Source organism: Procambarus clarkii, chromosome 51 (genome assembly GCF_040958095.1).
Source record: "Procambarus clarkii isolate CNS0578487 chromosome 51, FALCON_Pclarkii_2.0, whole genome shotgun sequence".
Lineage (NCBI taxonomy): Eukaryota > Metazoa > Arthropoda > Malacostraca > Decapoda > Cambaridae > Procambarus > Procambarus clarkii.
The window spans coordinates 16,994,996-17,015,172 of NC_091200.1; the positions used below are offsets into that span (position 1 = coordinate 16,994,996).

Below are 20,177 nucleotides of genomic sequence, written 5' to 3' on the forward strand. Positions count from 1 at the left end.
ACAATACCGTAGTATTGTTTGTGGACAATACCGTAGTATTGTTTGTGGACAATACCGTAGTATTGTTTGTGGACAATACCGTAGTATTGTTTGTGGACAATACCGTAGTATTGTTTGTGGACAATACCGTAGTATTGTTTGTGGACAATACCGTAGTATTGTTTGTGGACAATACCGTAGTATTGTTTGTGGACAATACCGTAGTATTGTTTGTGGACAATACCGTAGTATTGTTTGTGGACAATACCGTAGTATTGTTTGTGGACAATACCGTAGTATTGTTTGTGGACAATACCGTAGTATTGTTTGTGGACAATACCGTAGTATTGTTTGTGGACAATACCGTAGTATTGTTTGTGGACAATACCGTAGTATTGTTTGTGGACAATACCGTAGTATTGTTTGTGGACAATACCGTAGTATTGTTTGTGGACAATACCGTAGTATTGTTTGTGGACAATACCGTAGTATTGTTTGTGGACAATACCGTAGTATTGTTTGTGGACAATACCGTAGTATTGTTTGTGGACAATACCGTAGTATTGTTTGTGGACAATACCGTAGTATTGTTTGTGGACAATACCGTAGTATTGTTTGTGGACAATACCGTAGTATTGTTTGTGGACAATACCGTAGTATTGTTTGTGGACAATACCGTAGTATTGTTTGTGGACAATACCGTAGTATTGTTTGTGGACAATACCGTAGTATTGTTTGTGGACAATACCGTAGTATTGTTTGTGGACAATACCGTAGTATTGTTTGTGGACAATACCGTAGTATTGTTTGTGGACAATACCGTAGTATTGTTTGTGGACAATACCGTAGTATTGTTTGTGGACAATACCGTAGTATTGTTTGTGGACAATACCGTAGTATTGTTTGTGGACAATACCGTAGTATTGTTTGTGGACAATACCGTAGTATTGTTTGTGGACAATACCGTAGTATTGTTTGTGGACAATACCGTAGTATTGTTTGTGGACAATACCGTAGTATTGTTTGTGGACAATACCGTAGTATTGTTTGTGGACAATACCGTAGTATTGTTTGTGGACAATACCGTAGTATTGTTTGTGGACAATACCGTAGTATTGTTTGTGGACAATACCGTAGTATTGTTTGTGGACAATACCGTAGTATTGTTTGTGGACAATACCGTAGTATTGTTTGTGGACAATACCGTAGTATTGTTTGTGGACAATACCGTAGTATTGTTTGTGGACAATACCGTAGTATTGTTTGTGGACAATACCGTAGTATTGTTTGTGGACAATACCGTAGTATTGTTTGTGGACAATACCGTAGTATTGTTTGTGGACAATACCGTAGTATTGTTTGTGGACAATACCGTAGTATTGTTTGTGGACAATACCGTAGTATTGTTTGTGGACAATACCGTAGTATTGTTTGTGGACAATACCGTAGTATTGTTTGTGGACAATACCGTAGTATTGTTTGTGGACAATACCGTAGTATTGTTTGTGGACAATACCGTAGTATTGTTTGTGGACAATACCGTAGTATTGTTTGTGGACAATACCGTAGTATTGTTTGTGGACAATACCGTAGTATTGTTTGTGGACAATACCGTAGTATTGTTTGTGGACAATACCGTAGTATTGTTTGTGGACAATACCGTAGTATTGTTTGTGGACAATACCGTAGTATTGTTTGTGGACAATACCGTAGTATTGTTTGTGGACAATACCGTAGTATTGTTTGTGGACAATACCGTAGTATTGTTTGTGGACAATACCGTAGTATTGTTTGTGGACAATACCGTAGTATTGTTTGTGGACAATACCGTAGTATTGTTTGTGGACAATACCGTAGTATTGTTTGTGGACAATACCGTAGTATTGTTTGTGGACAATACCGTAGTATGTTTGTGGACAATACCGTAGTATGTTTGTGGACAATACCGTAGTATTGTTTGTGGACAATACCGTAGTATTGTTTGTGGACAATACCGTAGTATTGTTTGTGGACAATACCGTAGTAGTGTTTGTGGACAATACCGTAGTATTGTTTGTGGACAATACCGTAGTATTGTTTGTGGACAATACCGTAGTAATTGTTTGTGGACAATACCGTAGTATTGTTTGTTGGACAATACCGTAGTAATTTGTTTGTGGACAATACCGTAGTATTTGTTTGTGGACAATACCGTAGTATTGTTTGTGGACATACCGTAGTATTGTTTGTGGACAATACCGTAGTATTGTTTGGGACAATACCGTAGTATTGTTTGTGGACAATACCGTAGTATTGTTTGTGGACAATACCGTAGTATTGTTTGTGGACAATACCGTAGTATTGTTTGTGGACAATACCGTAGTATTGTTTGTGGACAATACCGTAGTAATTGTTTGTGGACAATACCGTAGTATTGTTTGTGGACAATACCGTAGTATTGTTTGTGGACATACCGTAGTATTGTTTGTGGACATACCGTAGTATTGTTTGTGGACAATACCGTAGTATTGTTTGTGGACAATACCGTAGTATTGTTTGTGGACAATACCGTAGTATTGTTTGTGGACAATACCGTAGTATTGTTTGTGGACAATACCGAGTATTGTTTTGTGGACAATACCGGAGTATTGTTTGTGGACAATACCGGAGTATTGTTTGTGGACAATACCGTAGTATTGTTTGTGGACAATACCGTAGTATTGTTTGTGGACAATACCGTAGTATTGTTTGTGGACAATACCGTAGTATTGTTTGTGGACAATACCGTAGTATTGTTTGTGGACAATACCGTAGTATTGTTTGTGGACAATACCGTAGTATTGTTTGTGGACAATACCGTAGTATTGTTTGTGGACAATACCGTAGTATTGTTTGTGGACATTACCGTAGTATTGTTTGTGGACAATACCGTAGTATTGTTTGTGGACAATACCGTAGTATTGTTTGTGGACATTACCGTAGTATTGTTTGTGGACAATACCGTAGTATTGTTTGTGGACATTACCGTAGTATTGTTTGTGGACATTACCGTAGTATTATTTGTGGACAATACCGTAGTATTATTTGTGGACATTACCGTAGTATTATTTGTGGACAATACCGTAGTATTATTTGTGGACAATACCGTAGTATTATTTGTGGACATTACCGTAGTATTATTTGTGGAAAATACCTGTTACGGCCCTCTCGGGTTGCAACCGGGTTCTTTCTCTGATGTTGTTAGAGGTAGGGTATCCGGCCCCAAGCTAGTAGTGGCTTTCAAGGGATGTGATCCGTAACGCAAGTAAATTAAAGGGGGAAGGGAGACAAAGGCAAAAACTTAATAATATAATTGTCACCATCACCATAAATAATATAAAGATTATCACAAGGGGGAGGAATAAACACTATAATATACAACGTAGTCTTCCTCTGAAGACTCTGGACGTTCACGGTGCTCAATCAATGCTAAGCTCTTGGTCCTCTTGTGGCCTCACGACGAATCCTTCGATTCTCTTGAGTCTACCCTGGCCACAGGCCAGCCAAATCACAGTTCCACTGGGGGCACCGTCGTGGAGGCCATCAACCACAAGTCCAGCCGGTAGCTGGCAGGTTCCAATCAGCAACGCTGGTTAGGCCACTCCACGACCGATACTAGGGTAGCGAGCCCTAGTCAGGAGCCTCGTGTGATCCCACAGACCACTTTCCTCGCCACAACACCCCAGTGGTTAAGCGTCTCCACCAGTCAGTCCCGGGTACGACAATCCCTCAGCTGCCACGTCACAGGCAGGCTAACACCTCAGTGTTCATCCAGGGGGTGACTCACAGCTGCTGCAGCAAATACTTGGAGACAAGACGGCTGCCTTGGGTAGACTGATCCGACTTCCATTACAGCCGTCCCAGGTCGACTCTGTAATCAGACACGTCATCAGTAATAGGGACACTCTAGGGCACCTCACTTACAGGCTTAGACACAAACGCCCACCTATCCACTCCATAGATGGCGTTGCTGTCTAAGCTCCACCTCACCAGAGGTCAGCAGCGGCTGTGTTATGAGCTGATCAGGACGGGAAACTAGCTCTTGTGACCAGTATATCTCGTCCTAACTAGGTAGCGTCGTCCATTTGGAGGGGGTTTCGGGAGCTGACCCACAGATGGCGCGGTCGTCACTGCTCCGTGCTCGGACACTGGGCTCGGGTCCATAATAATACTCTAGTATTATTTGTGGGCAATACCGTAGTATTGTTTGTGGGCAATACCGTAGTATTGTTTGTGGGCAATACCGTAGTATTGTTTGTGGGCAATACCGTAGTATTGTTTGTGGGCAATACTGTAGTATTGTTTGTGGGCAATACCGTAGTATTGTTTGTGGGCAATACCGTAGTATTGTTTGTGGGCAATACTGTAGTATTGTGTGGGCAATACCGTAGTATTGCTTGTGGGCAATACCGTAGTATTGTTTGTGGGCAATACCGTAGTATTGTTTGTGGGCAATACCGTCGTATTGTTTGTGGGCAATACCGTCGTATTGTTTGTGGGCAATACCGTCGTATTGTTTGTGGGCAATACCGTCGTATTGTTTGTGGGCAATACCGTCGTATTGTTTGTGGGCAATACCGTCGTATTGTTTGTGGGCAATACCGTCGTATTGTTTGTGGGCAATACCGTCGTATTGTTTGTGGGCAATACCGTCGTATTGTTTGTGGGCAATACCGTCGTATTGTTTGTGGACAATACCGTCGTATTGTTTGTGGACAATACCGTCGTATTGTTTGTGGACAATACCGTCGTATTGTTTGTGGACAATACCGTCGTAGTGTTTGTGGACAATACCGTCGTAGTGTTTGTGGACAATACCGTCGTAGTGTTTGTGGACAATACCGTCGTAGTGTTTGTGGACAATACCGTAGTAGTGTTTGTGGACAATACCGTAGTAGTGTTTGTGGACAATACCGTAGTAGTGTTTGTGGACAATACCGTAGTAGTGTTTGTGGACAATACCGCAGTAGTATTTGTGGACAATACCGCAGTAGTATTTGTGGACAATACCGCAGTAGTATTTGTGGACAATACCGCAGTATTATTTGTGGACAATACCGCAGTTTTATTTGTGGACAATACCGCAGTAGTATTTGTGGACAATACCGTAGTAGTGTTTGTGGACAATACCGCAGTTTTATTTGTGGACAATACCGCAGTAGTATTTGTGGACAATACCGCAGTATTATTTGTGGACAATACCGCAGTAGTATTTGTGGACAATACCGCAGTAGTATTTGTGGACAATACCGCAGTAGTATTTGTGGACAATACCGCAGTATTATTTGTGGACAATACCGCAGTATTATTTGTGGACAATACCGCAGTTTTATTTGTGGACAATACCGCAATATTATTTGTGGACAATACCGCAGTATTATTTGTGGACAATACCGCAGTATTATTTGTGGACAATACCGTAGTATTTGTAATAAAATTCATCATTTTTGTTCCACTCTGACACTTAATGATGTTGTGTGAGAGTTGTTCACGTTCCGTCACTGCTTTGAGAACTGGATCCTAAACTCTTGTAAAATGTAATGCAGTAAAATACTCGAGTTGTTCCCATGGTATGTGTTGGCGCGGTGTTGTTAAGATAATGAGAGGCTGACCTGAAGGAAGGTCCAACCCATCCTTCAAATATACAACGTCGCGTGTTGACGTATACTCTACCAAAGGCCAAAAATCGTCGTACTAGAAAATGGAAGTGGCTTGCAAAATTGACATACTCTCCCGTTTTCTGTTTTAGGTTCTCTGTTGGGTTAGGATAAGGGCCACTTTAGTACGACAGTTGCTTGACGTTGGGCGACCTTTGAAGGACGAGGTGGAGGGTGGCCGACGCCCCTGGAGGCTGCAGTGTGGAACCCGGCGGCCTCCACGCCCAACACCCCCCACCCGACATACGATGCAGAGTTGAGCTTGCCAGAGTATCACTAGGCCTACCAAAGTGTCACTAGGCCTGCCAGTGTCACTAGACCTACGGGAGAGTCAGTAGGCCTACCAAAGTGCCAGTAGGCCTACCAGAGTGCCAGTAGGCCTACCAGAGTGCCAGTAGGCCTGCGGGAGTGAAGTAGGCACAATGGCCCCGTGTAAGAGGCGCCGCTCTCCAAAAACTGATATTTATTAACTAGAAAAACAAAATACAAAACCAAGTGTTGACAAACAATATTAATCTGCAAAGACAAATATTTCAAATAAAGCAAATACGAGTGAAAAGGAAAGAAGAAGAAGAGTGGTGGCGGGAGTGAGAGCCCCGGGTGACATGCCAGGGTCAAGGAAGGTATGTTAGCTCAGAGCGCCACCGCGGCCTTGTACCTGCAGACGAGGGCTCGCCGGGAGCAGCGGCTCGCGCCCCACAACAACAACAATACCCACAATGCCAAGAACCGCAACGTCAAGAACATCGATGTCTTGCCGTGTTACTCGCCTCAGACACATCACACACCCCATAATATTGCAACATATGGTAACATTAAGGAGACAGTTGCCAGGTGGCATCAGTACATTAGCAGCCCAAGTGCCCAGCCGCCCAGCGGCTCCTGTGAGTGTCACGACCCCACCAACTCCCAGCTCCTTCCCCAACCCAGTCATCTTCAGCATCAAAGTGTTCTTCAGCAGCTCCTGGCACGGCAGCCTTGGGGCCTGTCCAGGTGTCAGCAGCCCGGTAGCCTCCAAAGGTCTCAACAGTTCAGCAGTAACTTGCAAGAGTCCCGTCAGCTGGGCAGACAGCACGTGTTCCAGCCTAGTTGTCTTCTAGTGTCCCACAAACCCTGTAGCATCCATGCGCCTCAACCGCCAAGTATCCCACACGTATCCCAGCAACCAAGTGTATCACGTGTGTCCCAGGAGTCAAGTGTCCCGTACGCATCCCAGCACCCACGGGATCTATTCTTGACTGATCAATCAAGTGGAAGTCAGCTATCGCAGCTGGTTTCAAAGTTCACGGCTTGGAGCGAACAACACTTGAAAGGTGAGAGTTGGAAAATCAACAATTGGAAATACCCAGAATGGACAAAGTCTGGAAACTGGACTCCAGAGTGGCTCAGAAATAATGAAATTGGGAAGTTTTTAACGAAATCCAAGGACTGGGGAAGTGAGTGGTTGACTGGGGAGCGGGAGCACTCTCAACCCTCAGACATGCCACTTGTGCCCATAGGTGACTGGCTGGGGCTTCGTGAAGACGTCCAGGAGGGCATAGAGATGATCGTTGCGTCTTATGCGCAAGTGCTAAGGTAAGTAAATATATAATTTGTGATCATTGTAAATTTTATTTAACCAAAGATCATAACTTTCTAATTCCAAATAAAATTATATAATTGAATATTAAAATAAATTTGTGCTCGGGTGAGTATGGTGTGGTGCAGGGGTGAGTATGGTGTGGTGCAGGGGTGAGTATGGTGTGGTGCAGGGGTGAGTATGGTGTGGTGCAGGGGTGAGTATGGTGTGGTGCAGGGGTGAGTATAGTGTGGTGCAGGGGTGAGTATAGTGTGGTGCAGGGGTGAGTATAGTGTGGTGCAGGGGTGAGTATGGTGTGGTGCTGGGGTGAGTATGGTGTGGTGCTGGGGTGAGTATGGGGTGGTGCTGGGGTGAGTGTGGTGTGGTGCTGGGGTGAGTGTGGTGTGGTGCTGGGGTGAGTGTGGTGTGGTGCTGGGGTGAGTGTGGTGTGGTGCAGGGGTGAGTGTGGTGTGGTGCAGGGGTGAGTATGGTGTGGTGTTAGACCAGGACACATAGTGTGGGGCGGGGTGACGCTGTCAGGCAAGATTGATGCAGCAGCAGGAGCGTGATGGGCGGGAGACACTGGTCCTCGACGCTAATGGACCACCACCTCAAGTCTTCCCTGGTCTGGGGCGGCCACCACCCTCAGTATCTTGGGGCGGGAGGAACCTGCAATACTTTGAGATAGCCAGAGTCTTCAGTACTTTGGGATAGCCAGAGTCTTCAGTACTTTGGGATGGCCAGAGCCTTCAGTACTTTGGGATAGCCGGAGCCTTCAGTACTTTGGGATAGCCGGAGCCTTCAGTACTTTGGGATAGCCGGAGCCTTCAGTACTTTGGGATAGCCGGAGCCTTCAATACTTTGGGATAGCCGGAGCCTTCAGTACTTTGGGATAGCCGGAGCCTTCAGTACTTTGGGATAGCCGGAGCCTTCAGTACTTTGGGATAGCCGGAGCCTTCAGTACTTTGGGATAGCCAGAGCCTTCAGTACTTTGGGATAGCCGGAGCCTTCAGTACTTTGGGATAGCCGGAGCCTTCAGTACTTTGGGATAGCCGGAGCCTTCAGTACTTTGGGATAGCCGGGGCCTTCAGTACTTTGGGATAGCCGGAGCCTTCAGTACTTTGGGATAGCCGGAGCCTTCAGTATTTTGGGATAGCCGGAGCCTTCAGTACTTTGGGATAGCCGGAGCCTTCAGTACTTTGGGATAGCCGGAGCCTTCAGTACTTTGGGATAGCCGGAGCCTTCAGTACTTTGGGATAGCCGGAGCCTTCAGTACTTTGGGATAGCCGGAGCCTTCAGTACTTTGGGATAGCCGGAGCCTTCAGTACTTTGGGATAGCCGGAGCCTTCAGTACTTTGGGATAGCCGGAGCCTTCAGTACTTTGGGATAGCCGGAGCCTTCAGTAGTTTGGGATAGCCGGAGCCTTCAGTAGTTTGGGATAGCCGGAGCCTTCAGTAGTTTGGGATAGCCGGAGCCTTCAGTAGTTTGGGATAGCCGGAGCCTTCAGTAGTTTGGGATAGCCAGAGCCTTCAGTAGTTTGGGATAGCCAGAGCCTTCAGTAGTTTGGGATAGCCAGAGCCTTCAGTAGTTTGGTAATTTTTTTTTTTAATTTTGCCCCGAGGGGCGAGTTTATTGGGTAGCGCCATTCATTTTGTGAGTGAACACCGCCATAGCAGTAGGTACAACACCCCCCAAAAGGAAGAAAACCCACTGGGTTGTTCATCCTGTCACTTGTACCCAGACACAGCTGGGACTTGCTTAACTGTCTCAAGTGAACAACTCCTCAAACAAGAAGATTAACATCTGTCAACTCTTGAAAGCTTACGTTATCTTGCGGGTGCAAAATGGGGAAATCTTTTAAGAACAGTATCAATATTTGACAAATAGTGTTTTTCTAACTCAAACAATGTGGGGTTTATTATTCTACACATTTCTAATGTCGCTCAGGTGTTCACATTCACGTAGATAGTGGTCAAGGCGGTGTCCGTCACTCTCACCACAGATTCTGCAACTCCGCTGATCAACTGTTGTTTCCATTCCGAATCGCCATGGATATTTGTATCCAAGACGGATTCTCGCTATTACTGATTCTCTCCCGCGTCCTACTTCTCTTCGTTCATAAAGATTGGGATTGTCAGCTGCAACCATGTTGTACCAGCGTACAGATTCACTGGTTTGTGCTTCTATCCTCCTTTCCTCAGTTATCTTGTCACGGTGATGTTGCCTGACAATACCTCTAATTTGTAGTAGTGTCTTGGGTATGAAGTATTCAATATGGTCTCCTTCAGCGCCTTCAGCAGCCAGCACATCTGCTCGTTCGTTCCCACATATTCCAACATGGGAGGGGATCCACAGAAACTTGACGACTCTTCCCTGATTGGTAAGTACTCTTACAGCTCTCTTAATTTCAGCGACTATTGCAAGATTTTCTGCCCGGTTTTTACCTAGGCTTTGCAGTGCTGCTTTTGAATCGGTGCAAATCACTGCACCATTAGTGTTCCGTTCAAGAAACCTTAACGCCATAACAATGGCAGTTAGCTCTGCTTGCGTTGAAGAGGCATAGTTCTCAATACGTGCTTTTTCTTCGTTTCTGCGTTGGAAAACATTATCCTTAATTACCGTGTGTGCTGCACCAGCCCTGCCATTGACAGGATTAGATGACCCGTCAGTGTAGATTTGATCTAGTTCATCTTCGGCTTCTTTATAAATTTCCTCGAAATACTTGTGCCTCATTTCTTATGCTATCATGTTGGATTTTTTCGTTGACATTTCATTGATGATAATCCTGCAAGAGTTATCCTCCCAGGGAGGTAACCTCTCTACAGGCAGGAGCTCACGGGCTTGCTCAAGCAGGTGAAGTTCTTCGAGGTAGCAGACTGATCTGGGATGCCATTTTTTGCTTCTCCTGTTTTCCCCTGAAAGTAGCACAGAACTCAGTTTCTTCTTGGCAATATCATTGTAATGGGGATCTCTTGCTATCTTAATTGCAAGCTTAGCATTCACCTCCTTAATCATGCTTTTAACACTGGGGAGGAACAACTCCTCTCGTAGATTAGACGTTTTGGCCGTTCTTGGAACTCCAAGAATGATTGTCATGGCTTCATTCTGAATGCTTTAAAGTCATTTTATATCGCTTTGGGAGTAGGTGCATAAAACTGGTGCGGCATAGTCTATGACGGAGCGCACATAGGCTGTGTACATCATTTTAAGCACGGCAATAGAGGCTCCATGTCCATTCCAGGTCATAGCTTTCAGTGCTCTGAGTCGACTTTTGCATGTTCCTATGAGTTGATTGAGCTCCTCTTGCTTTCCCTTATTAGAGCCGACAGTGACGCCAAGGTACCGATAGTGGTCAACCCATTCAAGTGTTACACCATTAATTTGTAGTTCTCCATGTTTTCCCCGCTTGTGATGAGAGTATGCTCTTGTCTTGTTTGTGGAGAGTGAAAACGAGCTTAATACATTTCAGTGTACACAAAGCACTGACTATCGCTTGAACACCTCCCCCCCCTCCTTCCCGCCGCTCCTGGAGTACCACACTCCACATCACTTGAGTGACTGTACTCCGATCTACCACATAACTCCACTCACTAGGAAAGGTTTGAGGTGTTTTCTGCACACTAGACACCGATGTGTTAGGAAGATATCCACCACATCCACACTGACTGTATTAATACTGAGTACTCTCACCTCTCGTACAGATGGGTTCCTTGCCCATAGCAGCCCAGCTGGCTCTGGACCCCTCTACCTTGCTCACAGGTTGTGCTGACACACACTCTTTCTTTTTCTTTCCCAGCCCCTTAAATCTGAAAGCCTTAGTTAGGCCTACAGGGCATGAGCCCCATAAGACAGGCTTATAAGCCCACCAGGTGCTCTGAGATGAGTGTCTGGGTGAGTGTCTACCTTGAGGTGCTTCCTGCTCACACTCGCCAAATGGTTCCACACTCCTGGGCCTCACACCAACTCACACAACTTCCCTCTGCCTCACATGTACTCACTCTCACCCATACTCATAAATACTCACTCCCTTGTTACACGTTAATGTCCTGGAGGGTGTAGACAAGTTTGGAGTGCGACAACGGCAGGAGTTTTGAGGTTAATATGTTATCATAAGACATACCCGGGAATTTATTCCTATCCGGAGGAAGCAGCACACAGCCTCATTGCCACCCTCATCACCATTACCGCCCCCCCCCCCCTCTGGTGTCACCAGTCACCATCACCACTAAGTCCAACAGTGTCACCATCTCCAGGGCTGCTGTCATAGCTGCACCATCATAGTTTAAAGCGATATCACATTTTTCCCGTATCTATAAGAATATCCATAACAGCTAACTCCTTTTAATACTACCGCAACCACCACTACCACAGTCACCACTTTTGACAGCAGGCAGCTTGACAGCAGGCAGCTTGACAGCAGACAGCTTGACAGCAGGCAGCTTGACAGCAGGCAGCTTGACAGCAGACAGCTTGACAGCAGGCAGCTTGACAGCAGGCAGCTTGACAGCAGACAGCTTGACAGCAGGCAGCTTGACAGCAGACAGCTTGCTCAAGGCTGACGGCTCGCCTGAGTAGCTCATTCTGGTGAGCAAGCCTGTTATAGGTCCTTGGAACCCCTCGATAACACACCGGCCCAGATGAAGCACACAAAATAAATTAAACAACTGTTGCAACCTTCCTAGACATTTTAGAAGTGGTGTAGGCCTTAAAGCCTGTACAATTATGACTATTTCAAAATGCAGTTATCCTGTCGTTTATCGATCTCACATAATTAATTGAAGACTCAATGATTAAAATCTGAACGAGCTTCAACTGGATCAATTGATTCAGAGGATTAGGATTAATTCCAGTTATTCAACAAGACGGCTGCATTGCAATTGAATTCTTTAGAAGTTTAGATTATTTTCTGCAACTCTTGCTACTTTAATCCACAGAGGATCCATCAAGCCAAGAGGAAGGGCTATTATGGGACATTCTGTCTCGTTCTTACTTTAGTGATGGAAGAACGACAGCACGACTAATTCGAAAGAGCATATGGTTGGTATATTAGTCTTGATGAACATCATTTGGAACCATGGGGGAATGTGGAATTCATAATACGTGTACACTGAAGGGAGCCAAGCTGCAGATAGACATCTTTCTTGAGGTTATCTTGAGATGATTTCGGGGCTTTTTAAGTGTCCCCGCGGCCCGGTCCTCGACCAGGCCTCCACCTCCAGGAAGCAGCCCGTGATAGCTGACTAACACCCAGGTACCTATTTTACTGCTAGGTAACAGGGGCATAGGGTGAAATAAACTCTGCCTATTGTTTCTCGCCGGCGTCTGGGATCGAACCCACGACCAAAGGATCACAAGTCCCGCGTGCTGTCCGCTCGGCCGACCGGCTCCCCAGACATCAGAAGAGATAAGATATGATATGATGTTATTGCGTATACTATTTCAAACTATGTTGTCTGTCATAAAGAAAAACTTATATTTTTTATAAGTATGAGAGCCGGTCGGCCGAGCGGACAGCACGCTGGGCTTGTGATCCTGTGGTCCTGGGTTCTATCCCAGGCGCCGGCGAGAAACAATGGGCAGAGTTTCTTTCACCCTATGCCCCTGTTACCTAGCTGTAAAATAGGTACCTGGGTGTTAGTCAACTGTCACGGGCTGCTTCTTCCTGGGGGTGGAGGCCTGGTCGAGGACCGCACCGCGGGGACACTAAAAAGCCCCGAAATCATCTCAAGATTACCTCAAGATAATGAGAAAGTGATTCAGTCATTGTAGACGCAAGTGCCGAGCCCAATGATACAATGTAAACGATAATGAGACTTTCATCCACCTCAGAAGCGAGTATAATTGACTTGTTTATGACCATTATCCGAGGTGAGGAAGCAAAAGAGTTCTATATTATTGTGGACGTCGTCAGTGTGTCGTGTTGAAGCGCTTTGAGCAGTGATCGTTGAGTGGAATACCAATTATTATTCACAAAAATATTATTTTGCAGTGAGAGTAAATACAGCCCGTGCCATTGACGTATTTCTATATGTGCGATAACCTTTCAAACGCTGTGATATATTTGAAATCTAATATTTATTTAATACGTAAATATTCCCATGGATATTTATTTATAGAGGCAATACAAATTTTAATGACACAACGCCAGAGGTGGCAAATTAATTGTCCATGCCAGCAGCCAAAGATGCAATGGTTTATATTTTGATTTTCATAATTATCTTCGTGCCAGAAGGCGCACACAGATTTTTTGTGGCATTATTTCAAGTGGAATCAAGAGCTTCTTAAGGCAGAGGGTTTTAGTTCAATTTATATTAATCGTTATTGAATATCTTGTGGACCACACCCATACTTTATTATATCCTCAAGATTGTTTTGTAAATGTCTCCAGACCAGAGTACTTTCGTGGGGACGTGTAAGTCTGTAGGTATTCTCATGGGGTCTGTAGGTATTCTCATGGGGTCTGTAGGTATTCTCATGGGGTCTGTAGGTATTCTCATGGGTCTGTATGTATACTCCTGGGATCTGTAGGTATTCTCATGGGGTCTGAAGGTATTCTCATGGGGTCTGTAGGTATTCTCATGGGGTCTGTAGGTATTCTCATGGGTCTGTAGGTATACTCCTGGGATCTGTAGGTATTCTCATGGGGTCTGAAGATATTCTCATGGGGTTTGTAGGTATTCTCATGGGGTCAGTGGGTATTTTTGGGTCTGTAATATAATGTTACATCATTTTGAAGGTCAAAGAGCAAGAGGACAACTTATTTACCTGAAGACAACACACTTTTGCTAAACACCTCTAAGACTACTAACCAATCCGTAGCACAACGCCCCTTTACGGAGACCAATTTGGGAAGTGGATAAACAACCACTTCTTTCTAAATAACTACAGTAAATTGAAAATGAAAATGAATTGTACAAATTGAACACCCAACTGATGAGGGCTCTTGGACTGATTTTTTGAAAGGAAATGTGATTGATTTCCTTTATTCATTAGGTAGTAATCACTCGGTCCGTTATAGATCACTCCACATCATTATTAGTTTTGAAACAGATACTTTAGTGTGGGTTGGCGAGTCCCTTCATAGTGTATTCCATCGTGGCCTTCAGCTGTGAGTTCTCGTAATGGAATGAATAGTAAAGTCGACAGAGATTCACATATCGGATATCATAGTAAGGAAGGCAGGCTGCTGATGTGTTTCTTTGCAAATAACATGAAAAGATTAGCATAGTTGATTCGCAACACTCACTGAATGATTCATAACGAACCAATTAATATTACGAGCGATTGCATTCTCCGAGAGGAATCTTTGTATCGAATTTAGAATATTTTTCCCAGAATTGGCTGCTAGATGTATTGACTTCTTTATAGAGACAATGCGTCTTTATGCAAGCTGCAAGTACCATAAAGAAGATGAGAAACATGATTTCCAGCACTTACTTTCAGCAATGGTATACAATAACTTTAATACTTTTAGACTACAAGTACTTAAGTAAGTGTTGGTCTAAAGTTCTGTGAAGTGTAGCTCCTTAAGTGTACTTAAATACGTGCTGGTTTAAGGGTTTACTGGAGGGCAGCGCTGTAAGTGCACTTAACTGAATCATTTCACCCCAGTGATCTGTTGCTGCTGTGGGGCCCTGTTTTGTTTACCTTTGCAGCATCCACACTCATACCTATATATAAAGGTTCCTCTACCACATCCATGGCCACAGCCATGGCCACATCCATGCCCACCTCCATTGCCCTATCCATGGGCACCTTCATGCCCTCCTTCATGCCCATATCCATGGCCACATCCATGCCCACATCCATGGCCACATCCATGGCCACATCCATGGCCACACACCCATTACGGCTCAGTTCGAAAAATACATGAACTGTTACAGCCAAATATATGCTCAATCTTGCATCTCAACATCATATATGCCACACCGACACCTGCTTCATCTTGCACATGTGTCTCCACATCTACCACATCCAACGCACACATCTCCTTCATCTACACTCATGCCCCCCAAACTCATGCCTCTTCTCACGAGCTTCATGCCCTGGATTTCTCTTGCGTGGGGGCTAGCTACTCAGTTTCTGTCGTGACGAGAACAAAAACATCATTTTAAAATGCACTGGGCGCCTGTGAGTGACGACAGAGGAGTGGGGTGGCAGCGGTGCCAGAGGGCCAGGTAGCTACTCCACCAGGATATGACGGTCAGGAGGTTGCGGTAACACTGATGGGAGAAGAGCATGGGTATGACCACTAGGAGGTTCTGGTAACAATGTCACCTGCTTCCTGCGGTAACCTGAGGTAAATGTTGCCTTTTTTTTTAATCTTCTTTTATCTACGCAGATGAACGCAGCAGAAGATGGCTTCTGATTCATGTTTGTACGTTGAGAGCTATCCCTGCCCGTAGAGCATGGTAAGCTGTACTTTTCAGGCTTTCCCTACTTGGGGCTGGACGGTCTCGCTTCATGCAAGTCCGAGTTCGATCCCCGACTGTCCAAGTGGTTGGGCACCATTCCTAGTCCCCCCTCATCCAAATTATCCTTATCCTGATCCCTCCCCAGTGTTATATAGTCTGTTAGTATATTTATGTTTCCCTGAAACACCAGTTGATTTACTTCCAGGTCCCCAATTAGTGCTGGGTGAACAGGGGCGAATCGTTAAGGATTGGTTCCCTGTCAATTTCTTGTCTGCCTCTGCCTCTCTCTCTCTCTCTCTCTCTCTCTCTCTCTCTCTCTCTCTCTCTCTCTCTCTCTCTCTCTCTCTCTCTCTCTCTCTCTCTCTCTCTCTCTCTCCCCACCTTCCCTTTTTCTTCATAATTCTTATCTTCCTCACCCTCGTCTCTCTCCTTTTTTCTTTTCCGTCTTTTGCAATTCCCCTCCCTTCCTCTCTCCCTCTCTCCCATGAGGATCACCTCCTCCAACCTGCTGAAATATGACTCAGGTTAAATTAGTGAGGATATATGGCCCTCGTCTACCACAGGAAAGGTTATGCGTGCTCGGCCCGGCTCTGACCTCCCACCGCCGACCCTCTCAGTTAAAGAGACTAGCATCTCTAGCCACCGTGTTAATATCTCTCACTTTTCACTCTCTATGAAGCAGCGGTCAAACACCCTTAACTGCCTGTCGTAGTTTACGTGAACGAGCAGCGTGCTCTACGATGGTAGAGGGGCGGGAAGGAGCAGTATACCTGGAGTATACCTGGAGTGGGTCTCGGGAGTTGTTCTACTGCACAAGCACGGCCTGGGGCACGGCTCTACTTGTGATAACTTGGTTCAACAGGCTGTTGCTTGGAGCGGCCCGCAGGCCCACATCTCCACTACAGCCTGGTTGGTCCGGCACGTCTTGCAGTGATCAACACAGTGTGATAAGAGGTCACTAGTTGTCATCATGAGTTGTCAGAGATCGCCATAAATAACACAAATATTGCTTGATCGGCGACAAATGTCACTGAATTTGTTTTAAAGGGTATGTAAGGGTTACCAGATACCGCCAGAGGAAACTAGAGGACACTAGACACTAAAAGAGGCTACTAAGGGTCACTAGAGGCCGTTAGAGGTTGCCCAAAACCGACTAATAGTAAATGAACTGTGATGACTGTGCAATCCTCGTCACTGCACAAGGGCGGTGACGAGGATTCGAACCTAAGAGTATGTCCGACTAAGATTATTTTGAGGTTGCGAGATATTGCGAGGGATCCTGCAGACTCTTGCAAGCTGCGGTCGACATGACACGAATTCGTAAATTTTGTTGTACTGTAATAAAAAAAGGACTTTCTCATCCATATAAAATACTGAAGCATATTAAAATTGTATGTATAGTTAGGAGTAAGGTAGGATAGGTGTTTTGCTTCTCTGGACAATTATTATTGTTTGCTGAACGTTAGTGAAGCAACGCAGAAACTCGTCCTCAGTCTATGTTCATTCCATCCAGCGGAAAAGTTTGAATTTGACAAAAAAAAAAGGGATTTGAGAAAATTCCTATTTTGAATGAACTGCATGTTAAAATTTATGAATGTGTCTTTGGGGTTGACCGCTGGTTGGAATGGACATACACTGAGGACGGGTTGGAAAATATGTCATTAGATTTTTATGTGAAGGCGTTTTCGACATTTAAAGCTCTTTCAAGTGAGTAGAAGATTTGGTACATCATTTACGTGTTACAAGATTGGATTACTGTTCGATAAATACTTAGAGTATTATTAGACGTTTGAACATTGTCTCTGTCGGTGTTCAATGAACATATTGTGCGTTAGACATTTATGCTGAGATAAATATATGATAAAAAATGCTTCAGGCGAAGATAAATTATTTATTCTGTACATAAGAAGAAAGTGAAGGAATTATTATAGTTAATACACTGGTGTTGGCAGTTACTTATACATTGCCTCATACCTCATACATGTGATGGATGTTTACATGTTCTATATCATGTAACAGTGTATATATATAAATAAGACAGTAATAGAGTAGACAGTATAGTAATTTTTATGTTTACCATTGTCATTGTCCCCCAAGTCACAGTCAGCAGAGCCTTGTCATAGTGTCACACAAGACAACTGGCCAGGCTGGTGGATTAAGTGCACTGTATGAGAACCTCCGTGGAAGAATTAAATACCACTGTTATTATGCTGCGGTTTGACCTAAAGAGGAGGTTCGATCCCAACACCTGCCGCTGATGTTGTCACATACTCGTCTGTTTACATTGAGCTGTTGTTGTCACACCTTTTCAGTACTTGAAATGCAAAATAAAATTAAAACAAGAAGTTGCTAATAATTAAACTTGATTTGCATTGCAATATAGTCCAGATAATAGGTGCCATGATAAAAATGACTAACATGTAATTTTTTTAAGTTTTTAGGAATGTTCAGTTGTTATTAATTAATTAATTCGTAAATATTCTAACAAATTATAACTAACAACCTGGTCTAGAATTATGAGCTGTTTTGAAGACCAACCTATACACCAGGAGATGAGGAGACGACGACGTTTCGGTCCATCCAGGACCATTATCAAATCGATTGTGATAACGGTGTTGGATAACAATCGACTTGATAATGGTCCAGCACGGACCGAAATGTCGTCGTCTCATCTTCTAGTGTGTGGTGTGGTCAACATACTTCAGCCACGTTATTGTGACTCATCTTCTAAGAAAACCCTGTGTTGCTTAAGTAAAAAAAAAAAAAGACATTATTACCCGGCTCCCGAGTAAAGATCTTTGTAACTTTGTCACTGAACAAATAAATGTAATTTTTTTTGTTACGAGGCCCAGCAGCACGTCGTGTTGTTGTGTAACAAGTGCTCGGGGGAATATATCCGTATGAATACATATGAATATATTTACCGTCTATCTCTGTTTCCTCCCATGGCGTGGATATGGAACCGGGCCTCCCACCCTGAGCCGTGGTACATGGGGGAAGCTGAAGTAGGCAGGCAGGCAGGCCACATATTGGCTAGCCTCCCTCCCATCCCACGCAGGAGGAAATCGATGGGTGGGAGGGGGAATGGGATGGTAAAAATGAAAGAGGAGGGTAAAGGTAAAAATGGAAGAGGAAGGTAAAGATAATAAGGCACCCGTAGGGTAAGGGGGAAGGAAAGATTGGGTAGATTAGGAAAGGAGAGAAGGAGGGGTGTTGGGAGAAGAGAGAGGGAGGGAGGGAGGCGTGGGGAAGGGAGGGGGGGACTGAGGAGGTGGCACAGTGGGAGGGGGGAGGGAAGAAGAGGGTGTGGGGAGTGAACATGGCACACGGGTGAATAATGAGAGCACCATGAAAGCACAGGAATCAAGCGAGCACCTGTTGGGGAAAAATGAGAACATAATCTGTTGTAAGTCACATGTAATGAGCCTGTTCACTCATAACGAGCGTTTGGCTATTGTTTTGATGATGGGCGGACTTTGTGTTGATGATGGGCGGACTTTGTGTTGATGATGGCTGGACTTTGTGTTGATGATACGCGGGAAAATTCGTGGGTGAGGTTTTTGTCAAAGTTTCACGAAGTTTCGAATATTCGAAACAATGTTTTCGGCCATTTTGGCCGTTCTCTGTGTGTACACAACTGGGGGACTTCGGATCCCTCAGTTTCAGGCACCTGAGAAAGATGGTGTTAAGATATTTGTGCATTACATATGTAAGACCAGTTTCAGGCTATGTAGCCCCGATGTGGGTCCCTTACCCTAAAAAGGCTAAAAGCAAAACTAGAGAAAGTCCAGAGCGTTGGTACAAGATTGGTCTCTAAACTTTGAGTAGTGAACTACGAACATAGGCTCAGGAAACATAGACCATTAGAAAAAACAAATGGTACGAGGCAACAGAATCATAACATTGGGTCATTTTAAGGCATTGACAAAGTGGTCAAAATCAAAATGATTAGCAAGAACATGACGGGAAAAGAAGGACTTGGCTGGAAAGCAGAAATTCAAGTCAGAAGTGTTCTCTTACATAAATTTGGCTCAAGAGTAAGAGTAATGAGCAGGTGGAATACTTTTCAAGATAGGTAGTTCAAGCTAATTGCAGGTATATGTCTTTCAAGAAATGGCATGATGAGAAGCAAGAGAGGGGGGGGGGGGTAGGGAGCCATTTCAAAAGGCAACTGGCACTCGGTGATTGTGCCCATCAACCGTAGCTCGCCATTCAAGCGAGAAAATGAGTAGACGACGACGTTTCGGTCCGTCTTGGACCATTATAAAGTCGATTGGGATTGTCGATTATCACAATCGACTTTATAATGGTTCAGGATGGACCGAAACGTCGTCGTCTCTTCACTTTCTGATGTTTGGTTTAGTCTTCATATCCTAAGCAACAATATTGTGACTCATCATCCGCATATATATATATATATATATATATATATATATATATATTATATATATATATATATATATATATATATATATATATATATATATATATATACACACACACACATAGACACACACACACACATAGACACACACACATAGACACACACAC

At 44.3% G+C, this 20,177-nt stretch overlaps 1 protein-coding gene across 5 annotated transcripts in view; it reads left to right on the plus strand.

Annotated features, from left to right (window-relative positions):
* Positions 1 to 20,177, plus strand: part of HPS4 (Hermansky-Pudlak syndrome 4 protein) — a 329,942-nt gene that overhangs the window by 193,839 nt on the left and 115,926 nt on the right. For 3 of the 5 annotated variants that reach the window (XM_045768880.2, XM_069304046.1, XM_045768879.2), the window contains exon 2: positions 5,747 to 7,229. The exons of the other annotated variants lie outside the window; for them this stretch is intronic. In XM_045768880.2, the coding sequence (XP_045624836.2) occupies positions 6,280 to 7,229 (950 nt within the window). In that variant the 5' untranslated portion in view covers positions 5,747 to 6,279. The remainder of the gene's footprint in view (positions 1 to 5,746; positions 7,230 to 20,177) is intronic. 5 annotated transcript variants of the gene reach the window in all.